General features: G+C 44.6%; 1 protein-coding gene across 4 annotated transcripts in view; it reads right to left on the bottom strand.

The window, feature by feature from the left end:
- FLNB (filamin B) overlaps positions 1 to 12,668 on the bottom strand; it is a 171,528-nt gene that overhangs the window by 73,757 nt on the left and 85,103 nt on the right. For all 4 annotated transcript variants that reach the window (XR_001889617.1, XM_017894155.1, XM_017894156.1 and 1 more), the window contains exons 5-8: positions 4,011 to 4,129; positions 2,741 to 2,818; positions 977 to 1,139; positions 49 to 246 (exon numbers count right to left, since the gene is read on the bottom strand). Coding sequence is in view for 3 of the 4 variants with exons in the window: in XM_017894155.1 (XP_017749644.1) it covers positions 49 to 246; positions 977 to 1,139; positions 2,741 to 2,818; positions 4,011 to 4,129 (558 nt within the window). In the remaining variant the exon portion in view is untranslated. The remainder of the gene's footprint in view (positions 1 to 48; positions 247 to 976; positions 1,140 to 2,740; positions 2,819 to 4,010; positions 4,130 to 12,668) is intronic.

The following is a 12,668-nucleotide window of genomic DNA, read 5'->3' as shown; positions in this document are numbered from 1 at the left end:
GTCAGTTTCCACATGAGAAGCCGATGTGGCCAGACACCCAGCACTCACCTTCCCCAACCTGCACAATGAAGGGACTCTTAGGAATAGTGTCCCCAGCAAAGAAGACCTTGACCACGTGGGGGCCGGGCTGCATGGGTTTGTACACACATCGATACACCTGGTTTCCTTTGTCTTCCACGAGCAATTCCACAGTGTTCTTCCCCTGGGGATCTTCCACCTCCACACCAATGTCACCCACACCAGCTCCTATGAGAAAGCAAGCACTCCTTGAGCCCAGGTCACCCTCTCTGAAAGCTCACTGCTGCTGAGTGCAAAATGTAAACAGGACCAGTGTGGTGGTTCACGCTTGTAATCCCAGCACTTCGGGAGGCCAAGGTGGGCGGATCACTTGAGGTCAGGAATTCGAGACCAGCCTGGCCAATATGGTGAAATTCATCTCTACTAAAAAAAAAAACAAAAATTAGCCAGGCATGGTGGCGCACGCCTGTAATCCCAGCTACTTGAGACGCTGATGCGTGAGAATTGCTTGAAACCAGGAGGTGGAGGTTGCACTGAGCTGAGATCATGCCACTGCACTCCAGCCTAGGCAACAGAGCGATTCTCTGTACCCCTCCCCCGCCAAAAAAAAAAAAAGGCAAACAGGAGACAAGCTCTCAGGGAGGTCCACACCAAGATGTTAACTATGTTCTAGGGGTGGAAGGGTTTATGGTTGAATGTTTCCTTTTTCTGCATTTTCTATGTGCTACATGGAAAAGAAGCTGACAATTCAAGAAGTATGTCTTATTCAAGTGAAGCTTGAGTATTTTAGAGAAGAAAGGCTGGTTTTGAAAAATCTAATGTAACACATTTGAAAAAACTGTCTTTGTGATTATTTGATTTAAAAGACAAAAGGTCAGGCCTTCAAGTTCCTGAAGATTACATTTCAGCCTTTGGAAGGAAGCCCAAAGGTCAGATCCATGGAGGAAAGGCACCTTACCTGCTGTGTAGATGTCAAAGTAGGTGGGCTTATTGGCGATGTTCCCTCCAGCTTCCAACCCTGGACCTTTTGCAGTGACTTTACTGGCGTCTCCCTGGGCCTTGTCAACATTCACTTCAAATGGGCTCTTGGAGATGTGCTGTCCTGCAAAGAGGACTGTGACCTGTAGGTAACAGATAGGTGAGAAATACATAATCACTTCTCTGTGCGCCCAGCAAGACTGCCATCAAGCCACATACATTCATGATTACCTCTCCTACCCTCCCATGATGGCACACACAAGGTGTCTAAAATGAGGAGCCCTGGAACCAAGTTTAACAGCCTGAATAGGACTCCCACCTGGCCCCTTTAGCCATACAGCTGGGTCTGAGGCATGACACCTTTAGCAAAATAAAAATGCTGACCTTAGATACGCTTAGTCTCTTTAATAGGAAACAAACACATTTCAATCTCTGGACATTGAGTCCTTTCAGGGGGCTGAATGGGCCACTATCCCTCAGAATAAAATGTACAGTTCCAGGATTTCAAATCCACAGCCAAACTGTTTTTTCAAGGGACCAAGATCATTCTTAGACACATGGATTTGGGACAAAGCAGAATGATTTCCATCTAAAACTTGAGTCACTGTTCTCATCTTTGAAATTTTTGGGGAGTAATTGGGTTGGGTTTCATATGAACCTATATTGATTGGAATGAATTAATTACATTATAAATGCTCCCTTCAAGAGCATTTACTCCAAATGCATCATATTCTAAGAGTCTAAGAGAACGCTAAGGCCATCGTTACAGGTGAATTCACTAAAGCCCAAGGTGGTCTATATTCAGTCTATATTCCAAAGTCTGGGCAGGTACATGATGGGATTGGCCTTTATGTGCTGTTGAGGGCTTTCTTCCAATGAAAAGTGTGATCCTGGGTCACCCCACTCTCCTGCAAGACAGGCTCTCTTAGCTCTTGCCCTATAGGCCACCTAGATGTCATCTCAAACAGAACACGAAAGGTTGCCAAGACAAAGAGCCTGAGGCCTCAATCCCTATCATTTCTCCAGGTGATGAGGGGGCCATTTCCCTCTACTATATTCAGCTGAACTACTCCAGCCTCAGCCTTCAATGCTGACAGCCCCTCCAGAGCACCTCCAAGGGGAGTACTTAAGAAAGCATTAAGGACGAAGAGCCAGCAGGGTGCGGTGGCTCATTTCTATAATCCCAGTACTTTGGGAGGCTGAGGCGGGAGGATAGTTTGAGGTCAGGAGTTCAAGAACAGCCTAGGTAACCTGGTGAAAACCCGGTCTTTACTAAAAATGCAAAACTTAGCCGGGAATGGTGGTGGGTACCTATAATCCCATCTACTCGGGAGGCTGAGGTGAGAGGATCGCTTGAGCCAGGAGGCGGGGATTGCAGTGAGCTGAGACCACACCACTGCACTCCAGCCTGGACGACAGAGCAAGACCCCATCTCCAAAAAAAGAATCAGGGAAAAAGAGCCCATCTATAGTGTAGTCACCACAGCAGCTACACTCCAGACACACAGCTGCAACCATTAGTTACCTAGATGGAGTTGGAAAAACCTTACGACACTGCAAACAACTCATCCTAGCTAGTCGAGGGAATCCTAGCGATTCCAATTTTCTATGAGGAGCATAGATCCTTCTATAATCAGAAAGGAAAATCAGAAATTCACTTAAGAAAAACACTCTTTTTCCTGGGCTATCTTTCTTCTCCAAGTCCCAAAAGCAGCCCAAGCCACGGCCATGCTGCTTCATCTTACTTTGTGCAGCCCAGTGACCTTGGGCAGATACTCCACAGAGTATGTCTTGTTCTTGTCACTGTCAGGGGTCACTTGTGCCTAGGAGGAAAGGTGGACAACAGTTAGAAAAGGCGCCAGGTGTGAGTAAGGAGCATGCTGTGTCAGCAGGGGTTCTGCAGGAGCTGCCAGGTTGGGAACACTGAAGATGCTGGCGAGCTTCTGTCCCTCTTGCACAACGCCCCAAGAGAGAAGCTGCCAAAAGTCACAGAAACAAAACCACACAGTGCAGAAGCATAACAGAGTCAGGACTCTCCAGTGTCCAGCTCAGGCTGGCACTCTCTAGGTAAGACGGAGTATGAAGCAAGAAACTTAAACCTTTATCCACTCAATAGTTCATCGAAAGCTTATGAAATGCCGGTCCCAGTGTTAGGTACTAAAAATAAAACATGAGCAAGTCAGGCACAATCCCCACCCCAGTGGGAGAAACGGACCATCCAGCGGTAAACTTCAGAATTGCAAATTATGCTAAATGCCAAGAATAAAATAGGTTCTAATAAATGATAGAAAGAACAGCATGTGCAAAGGCTCTGAGGGAGGAACCAAAGAATGGCCAGTGTGGGAAGAAAGCGGGGCAAGACTATCTTATTATTCTGGCCATCAGTATCTAAAACCTCAACTGAGGCTGGGCTCGGTGGCTCACACCTGTAATCCCAGCAGTTTGCAAGGCCAAGGCGGGTGGATCACCTGAGTTCAGGAGTTCGAAACCAGCCTGGCCAATGTGGTGAAACCCTGTCTTTACTAAAAATACAAAAATTAGCCAGGCATGGTGGCAGATTCCGGTACTCCCAGCTACTCGGGATACAAAAATCAGCCAGGCTGAGGCAGGAGAATCACTTGAACCTGGAAGGTGAAGGTTGCTGTGACCCAAGATTGTGCCACTGCACTTCAACCTGGGCAACAAGAGTGAAACTCCGTCTCAATAAATAAATAAATAAAAATAATAAAACCTCAACTGACAAGGCACCTTTGCTAAATACAAAGTATCCTTTATTTCATTAAACACTGTGTCCCTGGCAATCAATTTAAATTCAATTTCAAGGCTCAGCTCTTGGGCAGGTTACTTAACAGCTATAAGCCTCAGTATCCTTCTGGTAAAAAAAAGAAAAAAAAAAACAACAACTTTCTGTTGTGAGCTGAAATGAGGAAAATGGAGGCACAGTCCCTGGCCCCATTACAAGCCTCAAAAGTTCCATGAGGTGCTAGAAAGGAGAGGCAGCATCCTCCAACATACCTCCTCTTTGTTCCCTTCTGGGTCCTCAACAAACACCATCACGTCTCCTTGCCCGGCGCTGATGGTGTCCACAGTGAATTTGGCTGGCTGCTTCACCATGTTTCCAGTGGGCTCGATTCCTGCCACAGGTTTACACAGATACGTTAGAAGCCGGGCGAGAGTGTGGCATGAGCCATCGCCCACTGCATCTCTTTCAGGGAACTGAGAGATGGGACCCAGCCCTGCAGATCCCACATCGGAAATGGGGACAAACTGCCTTGACAAGAACAATCAGACAGGTTGAAAGCCTTAATTTTGTCCATGTTACTGAAGCAATATCCAATTTTGATATTCAGAGAACCTCAGTCAGGAGTTTATACAAAATTGTGGAAAATAACGTAGTTAGTAAGTAGTAGCAGAGCTTGCCTTGACGGAAGCAACACAGCAGGGAGGAGGGAAGCTTATTTCTCATTAAACAGCATTTATTGCATTGCCTGACATGTTTAAAAACTACATTCAACCATTTTTTAAAATAACCTTTTTATTTTAAGATGATTGAGCAAATTCACTGAGACAGATTTTACCTGTAGGTGTAAGAAACAATGCCCTTGCTGGGCACGGTGGCTCACGCCTGTAATCCCAGCACTTTGGGAGGCTGAGGCAGGTGGATCACCTGGGGTCAGGCATTCAAGACCAGCCTGGCCAACATGGTGAAACCCCGTCTCTACTAAAAATACAACAATGAGCCAGGCGTGGTGGCGCATGCCTGTAATCCCAGCTATCTGGGAGGCTGAGGCAGAAGAATTGCTTGAACCGGGGAGGTGGAGGTTGCAGTGAGCCCAGATCGCACCCTAGGCGACAGAGCATGACTCCCTCTCAAAATAGTTTCCCCAGTGGTAACACGGTAAAAAGCTATGACTCAATCTCACAATCAGGGTACTGACGTTGATACAATCAAAATAGAGAACATTCCCTTTAGCACAGGGAGTCCTGCTGCTGCCCTTGCATAACCACACCCACACTCTCCTTAGCCCTGATAATCACTAACCTGTTCTCCACACTGTAATTTTATTATTTCGGTAATGTCACATCAATGGAATCATAACTATGTAAACTTTTAGGACTGGTCTTTTTCACTACACATAATTGTCTACAGGTTCACCCAGCTTCTTGCTTCTATCAATGGTTTTTTTCCTTTTTATTGCTGAGTAGCTAATATTCCATGGTATAGACGTACTACAGTTTAACCATTCGCCCACTGAAGAACATCTGGGTTATTTCTAGTTGTCTATTACCAGTAAAGCTGCTGTAAACATCTGTGCATAGGGGTGTGTGTGTGTGTGTGTGTGTGAATGTAAGTATAAAATAGTAAGAAATTACATATTTAGGTCCCTGGTTCCAGAGTTCCTAAACTCCTTGGAATGTCCTTGGTGACAAGACCATCTTCTGTTCTAATGAGGCAACTCTTAGTGGGCTCCCGGATAGCTTTCAGGATGGGGCTAATCAACAGAAAGACCAAGTCATGATCAGAAGCTTAGAACTTTTGGCCCCACTCCCCATCCTACAGGGAAGGGAGAGGAAGTGTAGTCTCAATTAATGTCAATCATGCCTACGTGACTTAGCCTCCACAAAAATCCCTTAAGTACGGAGTTTAGAGAGCTTCTGGGTTGGTGAACACATCCATGTGCCAAGAGGATGGCCCGCCCCAACTTCATGGGGACAGACGCTCCTGTGTTCAAAACCCCTCTAAACTTTGCCCTGTGCACCTCTTCATCTGGAGGATCATCTGTATCCTCTATCATATCCTTCACTACACAACTGCTAAAGGGAAGTGTTTCCCTGAGTTCTGTGAGCCACTCTAGCAAATAATGCAACAGGAGGAAGGGTAATGGGAACTTCTGATTTGTAGCAAACCTGGACAGAAGTCGTGGGTAGCCTGAGGACCCGCCACTTCTGACTGGCCCCTGAAGTCGGGGTGAGTTTTGAGGGACTGAGCCGTTAGTGGGGTCCGCACTAACTTCAGGTAGACGGTGTCAGAATTGAAGCGAATTGATTATAGGACACCTACTTGTTGTCCACATAAAATTGGAGAATTGGTCAGTATGGGGGGAAAAGTCCATAGATTTTGGTGACCAGAAGTGAAGTATTGAGAGAAGTAGTAGAGAAGAAAAGTTTTTTTCTTTAGCTATGAGAATATAGAAGGAAAAACAGTGGCTCTCCTATACAGTAAGTTTTCATTCCTCTGGGATAAATGTCAAGGAGTGCAATTGTTGGGCCATATGGTAGCTGCATGTACTGTTTTTTGAGGATTTGTTTTTGTTTTTGTTTTGAGAACAGTCTCACTCTGTAGCCCGGGCTGGATCATGCAGTGGCTCAATCATGGCTCACTGTAACCTTTACCTCCCAGGCTCAGGCAATCCTCCTGCCTCAATCTCCTGAGTAGCTGGGACCACAGGTGTGTACCACCACACCTGGATAGTTTTTTAAAATTATTTGTAGGCCGGGCGCGGTGGCTCATGCCTGTAATCCCAGCACTTTGGGAGGCCGAGGCGGATGGATCACGAAGTCAGGAGATCGAGACCATTCTGGCTAACACGGTGAAACCCCGTCTCTACTAAAAATGCAAAAAAATTAGCCGGGCGTGATGGCGGGCACCTGTAGTCCCAGCTACCGGGGAGGCTGAGGCAGGAGAATGGCATAAACCCAGGGGGTGGAGCTTGCAGTGAGCCGAGATCGTGCCACTGCACTCCAGCCTGGGCGACTGAGCGAGACTCTGTCTCAAAAAAAAAAAAAAAATTATTTGTAGAGATGCAATCTCCCTATGTTGCCCAGGCTGGTCTCAAACTCCTGGGCTCAAGTGATCCTCCGGCCTCAGCCTCCCAAAGTGCTTGGGATTACAGAAGTGAGCCACTGTGCCCAGCCTATTTCTTTATTAAGAAACTGCCAAACAGAGTTCCGAAGTAGCTACACCATTTTACATTCCCACCAGCAATGTATGAGTGACCCAGATTCAGTTTCTCTGCATCCTTTCCATATTCAGTGTTATCAGTATTAATACTTTTTATTTTAGCTGTTCTGATAGTGTGTACTAGGATTAATTTGCATTTTTCTCATGGTTAATGATACTGAACAAATTTCTATGTTTTTTGGGGGGGGGGGGGTTTGGTCATATGGATGTACTCTTCAGCGGAAACTGTTTATGTCTTTTGCCCATTTTCTTATTGGGTTGTTTGGTTAAATGTTTGTCTACTTTTTATCTACTGAGATTTGAGAGTTCTTTACATGTTCTAGATACTTGTGTTTTGTTGGGCATTTTTTCCCCCAGTCTTTAGCTGTGTATTCATCCTTTAACTGTAAAAAGTTTTAAATTGTTTGTAAAAGTAAAATCTAGCCCCCAGATCCCAGTCTCAGCAATATTTTGAGTTCTGTCTGAGATGTGTCTGGGTGGCTTTTATAGGGTGAGGGCTAAGACAGCTTGTCTTGCAGGACAGGGGGTGACCCAGGAGTACACCCTTCGATGCAAGAAAACCCTCAACAGCACATAAAGGCCAACCACCATGTACCATGTTGAGCTTTTGAGACACACCATCCTTCTTAAAACGTTAAAAGTTTTAATTTTGATGAAGTCCAATTTATTTTTTTTAATGGATCATGTTTTTGGTGTCAAATCTAAGAACTATTTGCCTAGCCCTAGATCTCAAAGATTCTCTTCTATGTTTTTTTCTCAAAGTTTTATAGTTATATGGGTTTTTTGTTTTTTGGTTTGGGGTTTGCTTTTGTTTTGTTTTGCCTACGGATGTTCAATTTCTCTGCCACCATGTGCAGAAAAGGTTCTTTCCTCCAATGACTTATCTTTGCACCTCTGTCAATAATCAGTTGTGCATATTTGTGTGGGGCTGCAATTCTGTTTCATTAATCTATAATGTCTATCCTTTGACCAATACCACAAAATCTTGACTTCTGTAGCTATACAGTAAGTCTTGAGATCAGGAAGGCTGATGACTCCACGTTGTACTTCTTTCTCAAAATTGTTTTTGCTACTTTAATTCCTTTGCCTTTCCATATATGTTTAAAATAATACTCTTCTTGCTATCTGCAAAAGCTCTTGCTGGGATTTTGACAGCAATTGCATCGAACCTCAATGACAATTTGAGGAGAGGTGGTATCTTTACTATTTGGCTTTTTTTTTTTTTGAGACAGAGTCTCACTGTGTCACCTAGGTTGGAGAGTGCAGTGGCACAATCTTGGCTCACTGCATGCTCCGCCTCCCAGGTTCATGCCATTCTCGGGACTCAACCTCCCAAGTAGCTGGGACTACAGGCGTCCGCCACCATGCCCAGCTAATTTTTTGTATTTTTAGTAGAGACGGGCTTTCACTGTGTTAGTCAGGATGGTCTCAATCTCCTGACCTCATGATCCGCCCACCCTTGCCTCCCAAAGTGCTGGGATTACAGGTGTGAGCCACTGCGCCCGGCCCACTATTTGACTTTTACAGTCCATGAAGACATTATATCACTCCATTTATTTAGGTCTCTTTTATTTATCAGTGTTTTTGTAGTTTTCAGCATTTAACTCCTATATATATTTTATTACATTTACATTTTGTAATGCAATTATAAACAGGCTATGCTATTTTTAACTTTTGTGTCCATTTGTTCATTAAATTATACAGAAATATAATTGATTTTTACATATTGATCTTGTATATTGTGACTTTGCTGAACTCACTTATTTAAGGGGGGGTATTTGGGTTTTCTCCCCACCATGGATTCTTTGGGATTTTCTACATAGACAATCATCTACATCTGCAAATAGAGACAGTATTATTTCTTACTTTCCAATAAGCATGTCTTTTATTTCCTTTTTCTTACCTGACTGCACTGGCTAAAACTTCTAGCATTGTGTTGAATAAGAGTGGTCAGAACAGCCATCCTTGCCTTGTTTCTCTCAGGAGAACACATTCAGTCTATTAATCATCGTGTTAGCTGTAGGTTTCTTGTAGTAGCCACTCTATATCAAAGTGAGAAAGTTCCCCCATTCCTCTTTTGTTTGAATTCTTATCATGGATGGCTGTTGAATTTTGTCAAATGCCTTTTCAGCATCTATTGATAGGATCATGTAACTTTTCTTTGTCAGTCTGTTAATATGGAAGATTACGTTGACTGGCTTTTTTTCTTTTTTTGAGACAGTTTCGCTCTTGTCGCCCAGGCTGGAGTGCAATGGCACGATCTCGGCTCATTGCAACCTCTGCCTCCCGGGTTCAAGCGATTCTCCTGCCTCAGCCTCCCAAGTAGCTGGGATTACAGGCGCCCACCACCACACCAGGCTAATTTTGTATTTTTAGTAGAGACGGGGTTTCATCATGTTGGTCAGTCTGGTCTCAAACTCCCGACCTCAGGTGATCCACCCGCCTGGGCCTCTCAAAGTGCTGGGACTACAAGGCGTGAGCCACCGTGCCCGGCCTATGTTGACTGCTTTTCTAATAGTGAACCAGGCCTTGCATCCCTGGAATAAACCCCACTTGGTTATAACGTGTACTTCTTCATTATATACAGCTCAATTTTATTTGTTAATATAGTCATTTGCTGCACAATGAAGTTTCAGTCAAAAATAGTCCACATATACAATGATGGTCCCATAAGATTATAAATTAAGCCAAAAAATTCCTGTTGCCTACTGACGTCGCAGTAACACATCGCATTACTCATGTGTTTGTGGTGATGCTGGTATAAACAAACCCACTGTGCTGCTGGCCATAGCAACATACAGAGCACGTACAACTATGTTCAATATACAATACTTGATGATAAATGACAATGCTACTGTTTTGTGTATTTAATATACTATACTTTCTATCATTACATTTTAGAGTGTGCATCTTCTATTTAAAAATTAACTGTAAAGCAGCCTCAACAAGCCCTTCAGGAAGTATTCTAGAAGAAAGCATTGTTATTACAGGAGACGGCAGTTCCACACATTACTGTCCCTGATGACCTACCAGTGGAACAGTGGGACAGGATGTGGAGGTGGAAGACAGTGATAATGATGATCCTGACCCTGTGTAAGCCTAGGCTAATGCGTGTGTTTAATTAAAAAAAAAAGTTTTAAAAGTACAAAAATGAAATTAAAAGTTTTAAACACAGAAAAAAGCTTACAGAGGCTGGGCACAGTGGCTCGTACCTGTTATCCCAGCACTTTGGGAGGCCAACGTGGGTGGATCACCTAAGGTCAGGAGTTCGAGACCAGCCAGGCCAATGGGGTGAAACCACGTCTCTACTAAAAATATAGAAATTAGCCAGAAGTGGTGGTGGGCACCTGTAATCCCAGCTACTAGGGAGGCTGAGGCAGGAGAAGAGCTTGAACCCAGGAGGCAAAGGTTGCAGTAAGCCGAGATCATGCCACTGTACTCTAGCCTGGGCGACAAGAGCAAAACTCCATCTCAAAAAAAAACAACCAATTGTTATCCAGTTCAAGGATTCTTTTCTCTGTCCTTCCACCCTGCTATTGCGCTAATCCAGTGAGTTTTTATTTCAATTACTGCAATTTCCAGTTCTAAAATGTCCATTTGATTCTTTATATCTCCTAAATTTTTATTATTATTTTGCTGGGACACTGTATTTCTTTGCTGAGATTTTTACTTTTTTCATTTTTTTCATGATTGTTCTTAATTGCTTACTTAAGCCTTTTTTTTTTTTTTTTTTTTTTTTTTTTTAAAGTCTTTTTTTTTTTTTTTTTTTTTTTTTTAAAGATGGAGTCTTACTCTTCTTGCCGAGGCTGGAGTGCAACCAGCCTCCACCCCCCAGTTTCAAGCGATTCTTCTGCCTCAGCCTCCTGAGTAGCTGGGATTACAGGTGCCCACCACCTCGCCTGGCTAATTTTTTTGTATTTTTAGTAGAGACGGGGTTTCATCATGTTGGTCAGGCTGGTCTCGAATTCCTGACCTCAGGTGATCCGCCCGCCTCGGCCTCCCAAAGTGCTGGGATTACAAGCGTGAGCCACCATGTCCCGGCTACTGAAGCCTTTTTTAATGACTGCTTTAAAATTTTTGTCATACAATTCTAACATCTCTATCACCTCAGTGTTGGCATCAACTATCTTTTTCATTCAGTTTGAGATCTTCTTGGTTCTTGGTATGACAAGTGATTTTTTTTTTTTTCTGAAACTGGATATTTGGGGTATCATGTAATGAGACTCTGGGTCTTCTGTAAATGTTCTGTTGTAGCTAGTGTTTTATGATACCACGCTGGCAGGGGAGGGAAGGATACACACCTTGTTACTAACAGTGGGGGAAGAAGTCAAGGTTCTCCATTCAACCTCCACTGATGCTCAAGATTGGGGGGCTCATTACTGGTGCATGGGGGTGGAAGTTCTGGCTGGAGGGACTAGGAGTACCTCATTACTTCTCCATGGCACCGGGGAGTGGCTTCCTTATTGCTAGACTGCTGTCAAAGCCGAGGCTCCCCATTCAGCTCTGCGTGAGTAAGTGCGGAGCTGCACGTTTTTTCTATGGTGTGGACCTGGAGTAGTGCAGTGATTGTTTAAAAGTTTTCTGCCTCACTGGGCTGCCCTTTCCTGGTCTTCTGGCTGGACAGGGGAGCTTTTGTTGGCACTTTCTGTGTTTGTGCCCACTGGCATTTTCAGGTTGTTGGCTTCTTTCTTTGGCCAAATCTGGAATATATAAAGCAAAGTAAACCCAAGGAATTCAGTACTGTGTCATTCCTCGAGTCCCAAGATCCCTGGTTGGTCTACCTCATCCTTTTTCAGAGTCTCCCTATGTTTTCCTTATGTATAGCCCAGGGGTTTTAGTTGTAGTTAGCAGAAAGAATTAGGAAAAGTCCTTCTATTCCATCTTCCCAGGAGCAGAAGTTCAAATATTACCTTTTAAAAGCTTTTATTATGAAGAATTCCAAAGTAGGCCGGGCACAGTGGCTCATACCTGTAATTCCAGCACTTTGGGAGGCCAAGGCAGGTGGATTAGCTGAGGTCAGGGGTTCAAGACCAGCCTGGCCAACATGATGAAACTCTGTCTCTACTAAAAATACAAAAATTAGCCAAGTGTGATGGTGGGCACCTGTAATCCCAGCCACTCGGGAGGCTGAGGCAGGAGAATCCCTTGAACCCAGGAGGCAGAGGTGGAGGTTGCAGTGAGCTGAGATCATACCATTGCACTCCAACCTGTGTAACAAAAGCAAAACTTCGGCTCAAAAAAAAAAAAAAAGGTTGGGCGCGGTGGCTCACACCTGTAATCCCAGCACTTTGGAGGCCGAGGTGGGAGGATCACCTGAGGTCAGCAGTTCAAGACCAGTCTGACCAACATGGTGTAACCCTGTCTCTACTAAGAATACAAAACGGGGGGTGGGGGGGGCGGTGGTGGTGCATGCCTGTAATCCCAGCTACTTGGGAGGCTGAGGCAGGAGAATTGCTTGAACCCGGGAGGCAGAGGTTGCAGTGAGCCGAGATCGCACTACTGCACTGCAGCCTGGGCGACAGAGTGAGACTCCAAACCAAAAGAAAAAAGAAAAAAAAGGAATTCCAGGCCGGGCGCGGTGGCTCAAGCCTGTAATCCCAACACTTTGGGAGGCCGAGACGGGCGGATCACGAGGTCAGGAGATCGAGACCATCCTGGCTAACACGGTGAAACCCCGTCTCTACTAAAAAATACAAAAAAACTAGCTGGGC

Source organism: Rhinopithecus bieti, unplaced genomic scaffold (genome assembly GCF_001698545.2).
Source record: "Rhinopithecus bieti isolate Rb0 unplaced genomic scaffold, ASM169854v2 scaffold_21649, whole genome shotgun sequence".
NCBI lineage: Eukaryota > Metazoa > Chordata > Mammalia > Primates > Cercopithecidae > Rhinopithecus > Rhinopithecus bieti.
This window is presented reverse-complemented; position numbering and strand designations above follow the sequence as displayed.